Raw genomic sequence first — 18,841 nt, 5'->3', positions numbered from 1 at the left:
TGGGTTGGATTATGAGCGGCTTTAATCCGATCTGATTTTTTTTTGATTGAATTTTAATTTTGTATTTAAATCTAATCTAATAGGAGATTGAATTAGAATCTATGATCAAAATTTTTGATCCAACAGATTATTTGGGTCGAATCGGTTTCATGTATAATCTGATCTTAATCCAAAAATTTAAATTTAGATTAGGTCTGATTCAAGTTCAAATCAGGTCCATTAGAATATAAGAATCTCCAAACCCATCCTCTAAATTTCTGTCCTCAGTATGTATCCAATACACACCAAAGCTACAGGGGTTTGGAAGTTCAAGACTTCCTAAAATTCACCCCATCAATCCTCAAGTTGTGTTGCTCTTCAATCCCCCGACACCATCTCTATACCACTTTCCAATAATAAAAAAAGCTTTAGAAGGTCTGCTGTTGACGGCTTAGCTGCTTTTGTTTTCAGCTCATCCATGCAAAATTCACCTTTAGCCTTCCTAGGTGAATGTCACCATCCCTTGAGAGCATCCTTGGCATGAAGTCTAATCTTTACACCATGAGTAGATTCATCCTACCATTTCCTAGACAATCCAGCTCCTTGATCTTGCAACTATTCCACATTGGTGTTAAATTTGGAGGTATGTCGATGGATCCATGGTACACAAGTCTACTTATAACAATTCTAGAAATTTCCTCGCAGCTTTGCTTGATGGCTGCATTGTGACTCCTCTTTTTGAACACGATATCTCTCTTTTCGTTTCTAGTCACTTAGGCACAATATTATTGCGATAAGAAATGAACGCGGATTTTCTATTTCAACTAGCTCTATAGAAATGACATATATCTTCAACTTAAGCATCCTTTAAACATAAAAAGCACAAATCTTGGCCTTTTTTATTATGCTAAACCTTCTGCACCACTTAATCCGAGGATGACCAAAAAAAATACATATGATGTTTATCAATGCCAAATCAAAAAAGACGTTGGAGACCCACTTAACCACCTCCTATGAGCCTGTATACCGACTTCAGATCAGATCGTATTATAAAGTAAAAGATCCAAAATTAATCCAAATAGATCATATTGGAATTCAGCAAATCTAAACCCAACCCAAAAAATAAAATGGTTCCAATTTTGCAATCGAATGCAGCCCCACGGATCATTTCAAAAGATTCGGATTGGATTTAAGTTAGATCGTATCAGGTCACAGATTCAATTTAATCCATTTTCAACCCTATCTGTTAGTGTTTTTCATCATTAAAACATCGAACATTCTGTTGGTTCGTGATCTGGGTCTTAATGTTGGCTTAGTTGCTACCTCAGCAACAAAGCATTATAGGTGCAAAAATAACTTGCATCATCATCCCATTGAAGTTGAAGCTTCTGATACCCATCGCCCCCTGCGGTCCAAGCCATGGAAGTATCTGCTATATACTGCAAATTTAATGGCACTGCAATCATTCTTGAACCCCACCCTCAAAGAGTGCTGCTTGCAATCAAGGAATTTAAACCTATACAAGACAGCCCCAACAATGCACACCACCATTTTTCCTCATGACAAATTCTTAGAGGAAAGAAAAGATAATAAAAAAAGGTTGTAGTCTGTTATAATACAATATTTAAGGCCCTGATGAATCTTCTTTACAAGCAGCCCGACCATCAAAACTCACAAGCCTGAGGCACAACTTATGCGATGATAAGAAAAAAAAAACCTGAGCTTGTGTTATGGATGATCCAAGGCAATTTTGCAATTGGCTGATTAATTTTTGGCCCAAAAGGTGGCAGGCTGGCACAGCAATTTTGCAGTCACTGAGCTGCGTGCTGCTTGATTAGAATGTACACAGCTAAGCTGTGCTCTCTAATGAATACAGTCCTGCAGGGCTCATAGGATCTGTAGCTCAATGCTTCTCATTAGATCCATGGCTGATGCATGGACTGGCAAATAAATCTTTGCATTTGATAACCTCATTCCTGAACACTCACTTGTGCATTACCCTGGGAAGTGTTGCTAGTTACAGAGCGTTGCACTTGAGATTGGACAACATACTGCTTCTGCAAATCTCTAAATCTTTCCAGCAGCTGCTGGAAACTTGGCCGCAAATTCGGTTCACTGTTTGTAGAAGACCAAAAAGCAGGTAAGTTTGAGAGACAAAGCATCTGGGAAATTTTGTTTGAAGAAAAGGAAAGCATACCTATGCCAACAACTCTCAATAATTGACACCCACTGTGGATCCAGGTCTTTTGGGAGCTCCAACCTCTGGTTCATAAAACCTACTGCTCCAATGATCTGGATGATATAAGTCATTCAAAAGTCAAGGAATCAGACTCACATTGTACAAGTCTTTAAAGGCTATGATAATCTTGTACAAGGTCTAGGACCCTAACTCTTTAAGGATAATTGAATTTATCTGCCAGCAATTGATTTCAAAACTAAATGCAGGTCAAATTTGTTTCCCCAGAATTGCATGCTATGAATAAGAAAAACTGTCTAATATTTAAGTTTGCTAGCGAAATTGCAGCATATTTTGGGACATGTTGTCTTAACCATTCTAAGTGACATCAGGTGAAGATTACGTATTACAACATTACGACAAATTTTTGATTTTTCCTCTTTTCAGATAGTGCTCTTTCAATCAGCAGTGTGGACTAGAACAAAGCCTGGAGTTTATGATTTAGTCTAATATTATAACAGCCAAAGATGAGAATGCAAAAGTAGATCATATCATGAATGTTTAGTGAACCAGAGATGTCAGCAGAATATAAAGAAGCAACAAGCTGATCGCATAAGAAAGGTATCTTAGATCAACACATATGCAATATGTTTTTGTAATTATTCTGAAGATATCAATAAGCTCCCAAACAATGAAAAAAAAAAAAGAAAAGAAAAAGAAAAAACAAAAAGATACTGTATCATGTCATGATTGTATAGTATATATTATGATGTCAAATATGCAAGAATTTCTTGTTAGTTGTACAAAGTAAAAGCAAACTACTTGTTATTAGGAAATGACAGAACTTCAGCAGGGAATTACCTGCATTGAATTGAGATTATCCCAAGGAATCTTCTCGGTGACAAGTTCCCATAGTATTACCCCATAGCTATACACATCAGACCTGTTTTCCGAAAAAAGAAAAAAAGGAAAGAACCCCTTCAAGCAACAAGTGGAACATTGAACCAACGATGTGCTAAGATAATATTGAGATCTCAACCTACTTTTCATCTGAAGGCTCATTTCGTAGAACTTCTGGAGCCATCCATTGTGGCTGAGAATAGAAAAATGGCCAGTTTTTAGCTTTAGATAAATAATTCAGTGTTCAGAAGCTATCATTGGCTGATAACTAATTTGGTACTCAAAAAAGACTAGAAATAATGAAACTAAGTATGAGCTGTTTGCATACAAACCGTTCCTTTCCCATTTTTGGTTGTCAGATATGTGTCATGCTTCAGACGTGAAAGACCAAAATCCCCAACCTGTTCATCACAAACAAAGAAAAAAGAGGATATAATGTGTGTATATGATGTGGTACGCCCATATGTTTAAGAAGTATAAGCACACCTTTACAGTCCAATTCTTATCAACTAACAGATTTGATGACTTCAAATCACGATGAATGATAGGTGGGTTGCAATGGTGAAGATAATTCATGCCCCTTGCCTGTTGAAGAATAATAGAGAACATATTATAATCATGGTTTGCAATTTCAAGCTACATAAATCATTGCAACATAAGCAAAATCAAATTGAAATTTCGAATGCCAAGGTGGCTTAGCTGCCAAAAAAGGGCCTTTTTCATCCTCTTAACAAATATATCTTCCAGATGTCTAGTTCAAGAGATGCAGTAGTCTGGGAAATGAACAAAGGAAAAAAATAAAATTTTGAAGTGATAAGAATACCCTTTTCAAAGCTTATTGGTTTGATTCCTTGATCAATATTCTTAAAACAGATCTACAAATAGAACCAAGTCCCATTAAATCCTTTTCTAATCTATATATGAAAATATACTCACAATATCTAAAGCCATGTGAATGCGCCGTCTCCAATCCAATCTTGTGGTGTTTCTTTGAAGCAACCGAAACAAACTCCCACTGCATTTGGAATGGATATCAACCAAAGAACGATAATGTAGAAACTTTTCTATTGAATCAAAAACTAGATACAGATAATAGCTGCCTTCTTGAAAATGGAGTCTATAACTGTAATCACTCAATCTACCATGTACATCTCAATGCTGAATTTCCAGACCATATCATCTGAGGTAGCTACAGTCTGAACTCTGAAGGTTTATACATGTGGGGTTAACAATAAATATTTGTTGACCTTTTGTTATGTCAATCACTATTTAAATGGTTGATACTTATTTTTTCCATCAAAAAGTTTCACCTTGTAAGCTGCAGTTTGATGCAGTTACAATGAACATGCCATCTAAATAGCCACACAAGTTAATGCAAGTATCCTTCCAAGGAAGGGTCCCCACAGCAAGTGAAAGTTTGTTGTTTTGCAATCAGCATGCACAAGAATATTGCTTTTGATCACTTTGCAGTTAAAATGATAAGACTGAATCTGGGTGATAGTGCTTGAGAATTGTGAAGACAATTATTTTCTGTACAGAGTTTAGGAGAGGAATAGTTTCTCATGGATGATGATAGGAGATCATGTCATGATGTGTTGAAATCTTAGGAGTTTACTTGATCTGGCTGCAGTCATTTCAGTAGTCAAGTTTTACATTTTCTTTTATTTTTTGGATAGTTTTAGCCTTTAGTGGATCATTTAAAATCAGGGGCTCAGATCAAATGGTCTCTAGTTTTATTTAATAGTAGTGTATGAACCAAATTACTGTGTTACTACAGTTCATGGCATTGTTCACTACGGTAACTATGAACCCTAACCACGCTTTATGTGGATAGTTTTGGGATTACAAAAGATTATCAGAATTTTTTTTTCTTTTAAGTTTGGGTCATAGAGTGACAAAATCAGCTTTTGTGAAGAATATGAATAAAATAATGCATTTTTGGAGTTTTCCCCTCTTGTGGTGCGATTCTACAATGGCGGTGTGAGACCTTCAAACCCTAGATGTGGTTCCTAGATCTCAGAGTCTGGTAGCATCTTTCCTCTCCTTTCACTGCTTTCTACTACTTTCAGTTTTGCTTCTATTCATTATTTTCTGTGGCCTTGTTGCTGCTGTCAGCTAAATCTGCAGCAGAACCATATTAGAGTATCATAGCTTGCAGATCGAACAACAATGAAAGCTATTCCCTTGCCATTGTGCCACTGCTAGCCATCTGTGTTAAGGCAAACAGCTACCTATCAGGGTATATTTTCAGGTCAGATCAGGACTGTCATCACAGTACACCCTGTTCTAGTATTGCAGCGAGCCTAACAGCCTTCCATCATGACCCATGGTTGATCGCTACACAACCTAAACATAAAGCACCTAACACCACTTGCTTCTGAGATCCATATTATTGCAAAAACAAATTTGTGGTTAACATCTTTGTTGTTTCTCCTCCATTTTATCCTGATAAGCCATCAACTGACCCCTTTTTCTGGCCAAAAACATGGCTGATTGCTTTGCTGCATTTAAAACTTTTCCAGCAACCTATAGGTTTAAGCCTTGTTTCCCTTGACCCTATTCCCTCGACCCTATAGACCCTACCATCTAGGTTGTCCTCCATCACAAGAGCTCAGTTATTATTCCACAAACACTACTGTGGATGGCTTGCAAAACGAGAACTTGAAGAGTTCTGAAGAACACTAAGCTTGATCCTGAAACATGGGCTGATATCATGTTAGAAACATTCAGATGGTTAAAGCGCCTTTTGAGCAATGAAGTTGCTTTCGATAATAAGGCTACTCCATGGACTTTCTTTGACTGGCCTATCTTACATATATTTGTGTGTGCCTATATTATGTCTTTGTGTTTCACTTTCATTTGACTATTTGGATCTTTTGTTCATTTAGGATGAACAACTCCTTCACTGTAGCACAATTTATCATCTTGTCCTTCATCTAGACTCTTTGCAAGCCGAGAGGAATTTTTAAGGGTTTGCTCATGGTTGCATGATCTTAAACTGAAGCTAACAAGGTAAACCTCCTTACGAACAAGTAGCCATACAAGTTTAATGGAAGGCCCACCTCTTGCCTTATTTCCCTTAGCTAGGAATTCAGCACCATTGTAGAGGGTCAATCAAGATTCTTAATTCTGGTACTGATGGCCGTTCCGGTCGGCCAGCGGCACAGTCCGATACGGTTTTGTACCAGATCGGATCGGCGCAAACCGACAAAGAGAGAAAGGGACGAACCAGAGAGGAGAAAAAGAGAGGAAGAGAAAGAGACAGGAAGAGAAAGAGAGAGGGGGCCCGTTGGAGAGGCCGTTGGAGGCCGCTAGAGAGGCCGTCGGAGAGCCTCCGACTGGCAGCCGTAGCTGTCGAGGGCTTTTTTAAAAAAGTCCAATAACAGTGAAGCCGACAATGGGTTTACCGGCTTCACTGTTTCTGGATTTTTTTTAAAAAAATTAAAATATTGAAGCCGGCAATTCGATTGCCTACTTCACTGTTTTTAAATTTTTTTAAAAAAATTCTAAAAAAGTGAAGTCAGCAAACCAAGTACCGGCTTCACTGTTCGTCTTCCTTTTTAGAAAACATGAACAGGAGCGGTCGCCTCTATTCCACGGCCGCAACTCCGCCCACACTGCTTCCGTCGCCCGATGGTCATGGCGATCATCCGGAGACCTTCGACGGCCCCTCTGCCGTCTTGTCCTTCTATCTCCAGCGGCCTCTCCCTCTGTCTCTCTATCTTTCTCGCTCGTTGCGGTAGCCTTATTAGGTGAACCGAGCCACCACCAGTCTCCGATGGCTACAGAGGGCCACCACCGACCTCCGACGGCCTCTTCCTCTCCTCCTCTCTCTTTCTTCCTTTGTTTCCCTCTCTTTTTTTCCGGGCACCGGCGTGTGCTGTTTTCGCTGTCGGAACCATCCCGGTTTCCCGCCGGTCCGATTTGGCATGCCCCAAAACGCCCGGTTCAGGACGGTTCTGAAAATCATAGGGTTGATGCTTAGTTATCAAAAGCAGGTGAAGATGCAGACTTGGATGATGGTATCTAGAAGTGGGTCTCTTAAGAGAAATGAATAAGGAACACATAGGAAGTGAGTATAGGATGAGTTTCTGGAGAAATTTGGAAGGAGGTTATCCACTGCAAGTTGAAGTTTCCTGCTGCTAAGGATTGACATCAAGCTTATAATCGACTATAAAATCTGCCCCCAGATTTTCCTTTCTTAGAGCTTTCCTCTATAGCTGACCCCAGATTTGGTGGTAAGTCATGAACAAATGACAACAGTGATCTGTTTGAGGTTTTCCTTTTCTTTTTCTTTTTCTTTTTTTTTTTTTTTTCAGGTTTTGGTTTAAGAGGGGGAGGGGTGGGTGTTTGGACTCTATGCCCCGCTTTATGTCGTGCACACACTGTTTGCAATTCAAATACTCACTGCTACTTAAAACTTGTCAAAAATGAATAAGATACAATTATACTATACTACATTGATCTCTAGGAGACAAACATAGTAAAAGGTAAAAAATTAAAACCATAATGACCTTTCTATACGAAAACAGCTCAAAGTTATTTTGAACTGACCAATTCACAATACCTATACTGGTTTCATGTTCATTGTACAATAAATCTTAGGACAACTTCATAATAATATTAGAGTGGAAAGAAATTGGTTCAACTTCTGCTCATCAAAATAGATCCCTAATTAGAAACTTTGTGTAACCATGACAAACTTTGGGTAACCATGACAAACTGCTTTGCTTCGCAACAGAGTTGTGATCATCCATTTACCTAGACTTCCCTTTTCTCGGAACCTTTTCATATAAGGAATAATAAATTTCATTTGTTAAGATAAATACACAACCAGACACCTTTTATTGCAACTAAATTTATGTTCTGATTTCTAAACAACCTGAAGTATGTTCTCAAACAGTCCAAGTATATAGCTAAAAGGATAAAAAACACTAAGCAATTGAAAGATAGAGTTCTGGTTGTTTTCCTTTTGAAATTCATAGATGAAGTGAAGAACAAACCGTGGAAGGAACTCTGTCACAATGCATAGTCTCTGAGGAGAAGTAACTGCACCCATAAAGAGTAGTATATTTGGATGCCTTAGCCTCTTCATCAGCGATACCTTCACGAATAAAACTATATTTAGATGATACAAGCAACACAATCCATTGGCTACTGAATTTGAGATTTGAAGTCGGACAATGCATATAATAGCTCGCCGAAATGGTGCATAGCGCTCCATACTGGGCATACCATACCACACCATACTAGTACCGAACCGAGACTCCACATGAGAAGATGTACAGAGTCTCAGTATGCCGAATAGACCCTCATACTAGGCATACCAGCACTGTACCAACATGGTACCGGTATAGGTACAGGGTCCAATACAGAGACCGTGAACCTTGCATGAAGCAATAAATATCAAACAGTTGATTATAGTCAGTTTAGTTATATACTGGAAGGGGCATACAATCAATTCTCCATCCACTAAAAAAACAGCATCATGTTCTTATAGAATTAGATTCATCTAAAATTTTAAAAAAATATATTTTCAGAGCCCAGTATAAATATTCCTTAGAGGATTGATGTCTGATGAAGAGGAACCCTTACGGATAATGATCCAGATAAGTTGTCCGTGTTGCATTCAACAATACCTAGAGCTACAAAGGCTGTGCTCTCACATTAATCTAACTTGAGATTTCACATGTCAACTTTCTGGGTTAAAGCTCAAGTTTTTCAATTTTCAAATTGCAAACTTCACATGTCTAAGATAAATGCAAATTATAAGTGAATCAGCTGTCTCCATTTTCAAAGATAGGAACCCTTGGAAACTCTTTGTGATTGTATTATATGAACTAGATAATGAAAATTATAGTTTCATTATTTGATATTGGCACTTCTGGGGGAAAAAGGACAATGATAAACAGAACCATCAAAAAAGAGTGGCTGCACACAAGCCATCAACAACAATGAAAATTAATCTCAGCAGCTGAAAGTACAGATGAAATCAAAAGCTATCAGAATCAGCAGATAGTTTTAATCTTCAAGGATGGAAAACTGCTATGAACTGCCATAGATGTTCTGGTAGAAGAAGTCTAAATTCTGACAGGCTTAGGCTCGAATCTGTAAAAGTAAGAAATCAATCCACGTGTGATACTATCCTTCTCTTTAACATGCACTGACATGTAAGATGCATGCAGGTGCAAGTAACGACCTAGCAACTTCTTAAACAAACTGAGTATACCTCTGTTTGCTGAATCAGCTGTAACCCTTAAATGATTCATGTATCAATGTTATAACTTAAAATAACATGCTAGAAGTTGATGTTTTGCAACTAATCATGAAAAAGTAAAGGATGGCATATAGAATTGATCTCTTTCCAATCACAAGATTCAGCTTCTTAAAAATATGTCAAATCGCAAAGGTAATCACAGATCCTTATTTTTTGAGAGACGCAACTTAGTTTTGAAAGTTACCTCTTGTCTGAAGGAAAGTATGACTTCATCAGAATATTCCTGCTTTGAGAATACTTTAACAGCCACATCCTGCAATTAAATAAGATACTTTAGCTCCATGGCATAAGGTTAACAACAATGCAACCAGCATAATGTTTCATTGTAAGTCCATGTGAGTCTGTGACCCTCACATAGCACTAAAAATCATGAAGTATCTTTGACTGTAAACCTGGCAATTCCGTTCCAAAATTAGATAGTGTGCACATTTTGTGGATATCATTGACATGTAACTAATTTCAACCAGTTTGATAGCATCCTATCTTAGGCGAGTCCCATTTACATCTTTTCCATTTTGCCAATCAATCCCACAGTGCAGCTCAAATGCTTAGAGTGGTTATTGATCTACAAGTGAACCCTGGAGAGTGCCTATAGGCCTTGGTGAAACTAAAGAGTAAAGAGACCTATGTGGAGAAAAAAGTTGGATGTCCAGGCTAATTAGATAGTGAAATCTATAATAAGATGATTTGATAGGGATGCTTCATATCACCAGCATCCAAGTTTATAAGCCCATGTTATTAGTCAACAACTGACGTGTTTGACAATAGATGAAGAGCGAAAGGGCACCCTCTTAACATGGGAAAGAAAATTATACCAGCCCAATCCATTCTTGTTAATCTCGCACATGCGTGCATTTTTAACCCCCATTAAGGTACCTAAAAATTCAGAGAAGCTGCAAAATACTTTCTTAATGGAGACTACCGCGGGGTGGAGCTGCGGGGGGGGGAGGGGGGGTGGGTTGTTGGATAAATGGTATCTGGAGGGAGTGATGATCACTTAACATTTGGTTACTAAGATTTGGAGTGGATGCAGGAGAAGAGCAGCAGAAGTCTTAACGAAATTACATGTAAGGAAGCACCTGGAAAGTGAGTGAGGGAGCAAAGTTCTAAAGGGATCTAAAGCAAGGAACCCGAGTAGAAATTTCAGCTCGTAAGCTCAATAATATTTGGAGAGGTTGAGTCATGCTAGCTAGTTAATTCTCTCCCCTTTGAAGAGATTTTAAAAGATGGGATCATTCCCAGGACTTATGCCTGAGGTAGAAACTGAAGATAGGGTGAGATTTGAAAAGGAATAGTGATTTTACACAGTGGGAGGCAAAGAGATTGGATGATGCAATGTCTAACACCAAAAACAGTGTAATCAATTTCGGGGATCAGGTTTTCTTTTCTTCATGGAGAAACTCTAGAATTTGATGTTGGAGCAATGGTTGATTTCATCCTGACCTTTGACTTTTCTCTACCTATGCAAGAGAAATTTCATTTTGGCATTTGACATTTTATCCTCACCAAAGACATATATATAATATTGAAGGATGCTAGAGCTCATCATTGTGAAGTCTTATCATGTCTTGACTGATCAGTGTAGTTCATATTCAAAACATTCTGCATGATGGTAAGAAAAATTGTTTCGCAATCCTGTACTAGCATATGAAACTATATACGCAAGCATGCATTGGCATAAGACATATACCATAAAGTTCAATCCAAATGGTACCATAGAAAATTGCCATTTTAGACTAACACCTATGTACAATTGCCTAATAAAGTAGAACCACATATAAGCTATCAGTAAGGGTTGGCATCATTTTTGTTTTAACTCAAAGAGAGGCCCTATGGTGATAAAGATAGAGACACACCTAACTGATTGTGTATGTGTTATAGCCAATACATGATCAATAGGTTGCTCGAATGTATTCCTCCAATCTTATCTTATGGTATGCATGCAACTCCTAGTATGGATAATCACATACACACACACACATATGGGATGGATTACGCTCCTCTCAAGAGAATCAACCACAATAAGCAAGTAACACAGTACTACTTCCTCATTCAATGAAAAGCAATACAATAAACATACCGAGCCATACCACAGAGCATGATATACAGTTCCACAAGAACCTGTGCAAACAGAAAAACAGAATAAGTATAAGATAACGGGACCGAAAGCATGAAAAGCATATGGCAATATCTTCAAAGAAGTCTTGAGACAGTAGTCATCATCAGTCATCTATTTTAAAGTTACTTGTATTGTAATCATTCGACATGATTGAGTTAATCAAGGAAGCAGGAAACCTGCACCTGTTTGCTTATACGAAATATCTCAAAGCAAGTAAATGCAAAATGAGGTTCCTATCCAAATAATGATAGATCTTCAGAGATCTTTCACCATTTGATACTCCACAAGGGCAAAGATTCTAGTATAATGATAAAAAGATAAACTGGCAGATGGTGTAACATCACATGATCTGTTTTTTTCCTTCCTTTCATTTAACACGAATCCCAAAATTATGTGGGACCGGTTAAAACATTTTGTGAGAAAACCAAAATTAATTATGATTAAAGAACATGAAAAAAAAATCAAGCAAAGAATGAAGCAATTAAACTTCCATAAAGATTCACCCAACATATATATATATATATATATATATATATATATATATATATATATATATAAAAGAAAAAGGTTCTCAAAGAGGGCAAATATGCAATCTAGGGGTAATCTAGGGACAAAGTAAACAATTGGCATGGATTCCACTAGAACCAAGACTCTATATATTGCCAAATGCAAGGTTCGCCAGTTAAAAACCGGATCCTATGCTGGCGGGCCAACGATACGCCCCTGTATCGGACTATATCAGGCTTGAACTAACATAAAAATGAGAAAGAATCGGAGAGAGAGAGGGGGAAAGAGAAGGGAGGGAGAGGGAGGCTGGCAGAGATGCCGATAGTGGCCACTAGAGGGCCATCGAGGCTTCTAGGGCTCCACGGTCCTCCGCGAGATAGATTAGAGAGAGATAGAGAGAGAGGAGAGGGAGGGAGAGGGAGAGAGCGGGGAGGCCACTTGGGGGATGCTAGATAGCAAAAATCCACCCCGTGGACGTCGTGGATTCTAAACTAGGTTGACTCGCCCCTGCTCATCGCGTTTTTAAACCCTTGTTTCAAAATTATAGAGTTTGCAGGATGGATTTCGCCGTCCGATGGCCACAGCAGTCTTCCTACAACCTCACCACCGCCCTCCCCTCCTTTCATTTCTCTCCCTCCCCTCTCTCTCTAATCTCTCTCGGGGAGGACCACGAAGCCTCAGAGGCCTTGGCAGCCCTCCAATAGCCTCGACAGGCCACCGCCAGCCTTTTCATCTCCTTCCCTTTCCTTCTCTCTCTCTCTCTTCCTCTCTTTCCTTCTCACTCCGTTTTCGCTAGTTCCGCATCAAACGCCGAACGACACTGGTTGGCTGCTGGTATGATTCGGCAAGCCTCGTACCATTCGATCTGGGGTAGTTCCGCAAACCATGGTTAAATGTAAAGTCCTTTACAAATAAATTAAAGCCCTTTGAAACAGAGGATCTTGCTAAAAAGGTATAACATACACAAAACAATTTACCAGTCATATCATCAGGGCATACTGACAAAAAACAAAGAAAAATATATTAAAAAGTAACCACCAGCAGAGGATATGAAATCTGCAAAGTCAGATATAACACTATTAAGTCCTTCAGACACAATTTCCATCGGCGAAGCAACAAAGTTTATTAGATAAATAAGGACATACAAATTTCAAAAATGCTAAGTTGGCCAAATTACTCCTATTAACAAACCTCCACAACCTAATTCCGCCTTTTACCCATGTCCGCATATTCGTTTTTTGGGGGTTGAGGGGGAGTCATGACATTCATCATATAGGAGGAGCAAAAAGTAATGAAAGCAAGCACCACCAAAACTTCTTCAATATATTTCAGGCTTCAGTAACTACCCCAGATGGCATCCAAATTTGAGCAAATTCAACAAATGCGATTATGTAAATGCCTTCCACAACATCATTCATTTCATTTCGGTGTATGATATTCTAAAAGCTTCTCCAAGATGACACACTGGATCAGTGATTAAATTTGTAAAATGAAAAAACTGCAGAACATAGATTTCATACTCCTGGATTAGGGGTCCCTGGTTATTATGGTAGAGTGAAATTCCAGTTGAAAAGCCAAGAATCTGACTGCCTCTTCACTAAATATCCACTCTTCAGCATATGCTTGTTGTTCCCTCTAGCAAGAGAATGACAAGCATAGGCAGTCAATAGAAAGTCTCAGACAAAGTAATTAATTATTAACATAACAGACAACAATAACTTCACATTTTGCTCCATCAATTTTCTTGGCACTTGATTGAGTATATTCCAGCAATCATTCAGATTTTGAATTTCACACCAGACCAAAATCCACAACTCAAAGCTTTCATAGAAATCAAATTGCTTAAAATAAGAAGCTCAATGAGAACTTTTGAATTAATTAAAGAAAGCACAGAGTCATCACCTTTATGCAAGAATCTGTGACAAAATAAGTGTTACAAAAGTCATTATAAAGCATGACAACTGATAACACAATAAAAAGTTAAAGAAAATGCATGTAAACTGAAACCCTATCACACGACTTCAGATTGAATATAAAGCTTGAGAAAGTACCATAGAAATTGTGTTTCAGAAAATCTGTAAATTGTATTGAGAAATTGCCAGGTACTGGTACCTTATGGAGCAGGTTTCATTAATCAGGCAGATGTCCAGGACTAGCTGGCTCGCAATTGGGAAAAAGTTGATATCAAAACATGAAAATTAACCATGTACCAGCCTCGACATGCAGACATACATATGTTTCTATGTATGTAACATATGCGTGTGTATATGATTAGCACAAGAACTTACTAACCAAATATAAGTAAACAATACATCAAGGATACTCAATGTATCTGTACAGGCAGTGAAGTTTTTGTCAATTATAGAAGAAGCCAAGCAGGTAATGCCAAGATACCTTCTGAAATTATTTTAAGAAATGATAGTAAGAACAAAAAAATAATGGGTTGAATAGAAGATACAAGTGACAGAAGAATCACAAATCCATTGTAAAATATCTGCAGCCACATAAGTTACCATCACAAAGTACATTTTTGCTAGCAACCATAATGAGAAGACCACAGGAATAAAGAAAACAACAGCTAAAATACATATCTAGGATTACAAAATAAGAGAGGGATGCTTGTTGCAATAATTTTTTGCATGATTTCTGGTTAAACTGCTCAAAGAAAGAAATACGATCTTTTTCATGCTAGGAGAAGATGACTACCTTGACCTATTTGCTCTCCAATTGTGAGGTCTTCCCATAAGATTTCATAGTCTAAGCAGTCAGTATCCATATCCGCCTTGTGAATAGCACTGCTATTGGTGCTTCCACTGCTGCTAACACTACTTGTACTGTTAGCATTCAAAGAGGACCCGGATCCTGAAGCTTCATTATTGCCTGTTCTGTTGCTTTCGGTCCCTTGGCTTTCTGGCTTTACACTAGCTTCAGAAGCCCTTTGATAAGTCAAGCTATTTTCCTGATCACCATGCACCCATGGCCAGACAAACTGATTCTTCACATCTGCATCATCATGCTCATGCCCTTTCCAGGGCCATGATATCCCTTTCTTAGCTAACAATGCCTCTGCCTTCGAGCTTATGATCTTGTGAAACCCAGTCTTTCCTTCAACGTCTTCATTATTACCTTTAGACGCTTTTCCTGGAGATTTTTCCTCCGTGGCTGCAGAAGAGGATGTACATAAGGTATAAGGTGGTATGTCACCTCTTGGTGAGCTAGCTCCACTTGGGGTAGCATCCTCCTTGTGATCTGATGAAACAGCATCATGGTCAGAATATTGGCTATCTCCACCTGCACATTCACGTTCCATACTGCTTTCACCCGTCCTTATCCGAGAACGAACTTTGTTTGTGACCTTAGTAGCCTGATTTGGCAATTCTAAAAAAAGTAAGAAGGAATACACTAGAAAAAATAAATTCAGAATATATCCCAGAATTCTCTAATTATGAAATACATCGGCAGGTGTTTCTACAACATAGACTACATTCTACCACGTTCCTTCTAGTTGCATGAAATTGTAATAGAACTTAACTTACAAGACTGGTTATTTTGGATGCAATAGCAACCTGAAGAGGCTGTGGAGAATCAGAATTGCCTTTACATGTTGAACTGATTCTAGTCCGACTGGGCGTACTCCAGGCAGCTGATTGGGGCTTTGTACAGCTTGGAGGGGATGCCATCTCCTGAAAGCACCGTGAATCACTTGACACACAAATGATGCCAACCAGACTACCATCATCATCATAAAAAGGTGTGTTTGTGACAATAGCTAAAAACCGCTCTCCTGACTTGTTCTTGACAGGAAATTTGCCTGTCCAGCTCTCTCCCATGGTTACACGTTGGATTATGTTGCTTGCAATGTTGAAATCACAGGCATCAACCAGTAGCTCAATGGCATCCTGACCAATGGCTTCTGATGCAGGATAACCATAAAGAAGTTCTGCAGACCGGTTCCTACATGAATGATATGATCAGTTATGGCTAGTGCGCAGGCTAATAACAACTGGAGAAAAGAGTGAAACAAATAGCAAAGATTCCTCATTGCTCATTTTTAAAGAAAAAGGATTCTGTGTTGCTAATCAAACTATAGCCATAGCATTAAATTACTGGCAACAGTAAAGCCGAATTTCTGCACAGTAGTGAACTTACAGAACAACATCAAAAGAATGATCACACACACACACACCCGACCATAAAGAAAATCAGAAGCAGATAGAGTATAAAACATATTAGAAAACAACAATCACGCTGAAAAAAGACCAAAAAGAAAATGCCAAGATCTTAGCCATTAATACTGTTGGAAAACTAAACAGAAATTAATGTTGCAAAAACACCATGCTATAATGTACAATACGGCTGACCATCAGAAGTAAGACTTGCATGAACCAATCACCGATCCTTGTTTCATGACTAGGGATGACCTGATGCATGCTAATTGTTCCAGCAGGTTTACGGCAACAGCAACAATGTGAAGAATGCAGGGAACCTTAATACTTGAAAAATGCACAGGACCAGCCCCGCCGACCGCCTGGTAGGATAGCAGGGAAGCTTCTCCGACTACTGAACTACAACAATGACTTCTATGCCTCAAATCTCAATGACTTGGAAGTAAATCCTCCCTCAATCATCAACCGAATTTTGAAGCTATCATCTTGAAGCCTTAGTGAGCATCTCATACCATTCATCCTTACCAAAAATGGCAATATAGTGAAAGATTCACTGCAATCCATGTAATATGTCTCCATAACTTCATGTCATCCACTAAACGATAAAAGGATAAACTTTTACCAAATCCTAGATAAGGAGCTATAAAAGGCCCCAAGGCCCTCAAGGAAATCACAAACTAACAACGATCTCAGAAAAACCGACAGAACACCAGAAAAACTCACACAGAGACAAAAGAGAGAACTAGTAAATCAAACATCCAAATAGAACAAGGAAGGAAGCAGAATTCTCACAACTGACCAGTAGATTATCCGGCCTTCAAGATTGAAAATATGCACCGACTGCCCCATTGACTGCAATACATTCAGGTACTGCCTTTCGGACAACCCGAAGCCGGCCTGCGGCACCCCACGCCCTCCTCCCTTCGGGGCGTCGCCGGGCTCCCGGCTCTCTCGTTGCAACCTCGACAAGTGCCCCGACGAAGTCGACCCGCGCCGCCACGACCGTCGGTCATTCCACTCGCTCCGCCGCCTCGACGGCGTCACCCCCGAGCGCTGCGGCGACACCGAGTGGGACCGCCGGCGGTCCCCCCGCCGCCACCCCCGGCGGCGGCGCCCTCCCCCGGCATCAGCTTCGACATCTCCTGCTTCAACAGCGCGTGCCCCACCTCCAGCTCTTGGACCTTCTTCAAGAGCTCCTCCGCCGGCGTCTCCATGGCCAAAAAGGCTTCATACGGACTGGAAGCAATCCAGGAAGAGGATTGATGGAATCTTCTCGAGGGAATGGAGAAAAGAAGGGCTTTTTACCTCAAAGGTGGCTCCTTTTTTTCTCTCTATCTCTAGAGAGAATGGAGAACAGAAGAAGAGACGGTGTGGTTACTGAGCTCAAGGGAGCCTCCCCTCTTTCTTCCTCGTCTCTATTTCTCCCTCTCTCTGATCTCTATCCTTCCTTTTTTCTGTGGGCAGTTTCTCGTGCGTGGAGGGTCTCTCAATGCTTTTATTTTATTTTATTTTTATTATTTCATGGTGATTAGATCCCCTGTGAAGCTTTTACTGGATTCTCTTCCTCATCCCGTTGGTGGCGCTGTTAACATGCAAGTGGGTGCAGGGGGGTTTGGCTTTATTTGTTTTAGGCCACATCTTTTTTTAAAAGCTTACACTCCACACTTCTTCCCCACCCTCTGCGAAATTGACCACTGTGACCTTTCAGTCTATATATTTGTTTAGTTAGCATTATTTTACTCAAATATTATTTTAAAAAATATGTGAATTATATATATATATATATATATATATAATCTGTTGTTGTTTTTTTGATCATTATGTCTAAGTAAAATATTTAGTTTAATAATTTATAGCTACTTTTTTACGAATACACCAAAGTTGTAACAAGGACGATGGCACCGTTTCTCTATTTTTGAAGTGCTTTTTTTGGAACAAAAGGAGTGTCATAAATTTGAAGTTGATGACCACTAATTTAGTTTAATTAAAATTTGGATCCATTTTGATGGATATAAAAGTTGTTAACAAAATATGGATAGTTTCGAATCTGAATTGTAGTTAAGTATTTGATGTTGAATCGGATCGATTTACCAATATACTTTTCACTTGTTAAAGCTATCATGCATGCACGAAATAAATAATATTACATGTTAGAGTGGTTAAAAATATTGAGATAATATATATTCTATCCACTATTTAAAATTTTTAATTAGATAATTTATGCATGCAGATGTGGCAAACGGATGAGCATGCTATCTATCCAAGCTTATTGATCAAGTAGCAAGCCACATCAAATTGTGCTCCCAGTTGAACTATTCCACTTTGTCGGGGCTGTTAAGTCTTTAATTGTAGTTTGAATAACTTTCTTATTTTATTAATGCGAAGATCAAGTTAAATTCCCTTTTTTTAAAAAAAACAAATACTTGAGTTGTTGATAAGAAGACAGTGTTACTGATATCAATCTGGTTTTAGACATTGACATAGAACATAAATTAGTATAGCATATTGTATATATTATTCTGGTATGGTCACAGCTGCATGTATGTACTTGTGTTGTATCAACTCTTCTTACCTCTGTTTGTATCTACGCTAGCTTCATTTTGGGATGTATATTATCTGTAAGGTTTGTTCTTCCAGCTGACATTTCATCTTAATAAAGCATTTACCTTTTACCAAAACAATAAACAAACCTCTAGGAAAAAGACACTCATGACCTT

General features: G+C 38.8%; 1 protein-coding gene across 1 annotated transcript; it reads right to left on the bottom strand.

Annotated features, from left to right (window-relative positions):
- Positions 1-1,546: 1,546 nt before the first annotated feature.
- LOC105039948 (uncharacterized) lies at positions 1,547-17,682 on the bottom strand. Its single transcript, XM_010916280.4, is given in 14 exon segments — positions 1,547-2,094; positions 2,177-2,271; positions 3,017-3,098; positions 3,199-3,248; positions 3,388-3,456; positions 3,542-3,640; positions 3,992-4,070; positions 8,059-8,159; positions 9,517-9,585; positions 11,413-11,453; positions 14,665-15,322; positions 15,495-15,912; positions 16,924-17,213; positions 17,216-17,682. Coding segments are annotated over 14 exon segments (2,319 nt in total). The 5' UTR covers positions 17,339-17,682; the 3' UTR covers positions 1,547-1,949.
- Positions 17,683-18,841: the final 1,159 nt, after the last annotated feature.

The sequence above is a fragment of the Elaeis guineensis genome, chromosome 1, assembly GCF_000442705.2.
Source record: "Elaeis guineensis isolate ETL-2024a chromosome 1, EG11, whole genome shotgun sequence".
NCBI lineage: Eukaryota > Viridiplantae > Streptophyta > Magnoliopsida > Arecales > Arecaceae > Elaeis > Elaeis guineensis.
Note: the sequence above shows the minus strand (reverse complement) of the source record. Positions and strands in the feature narration are given on the sequence as shown.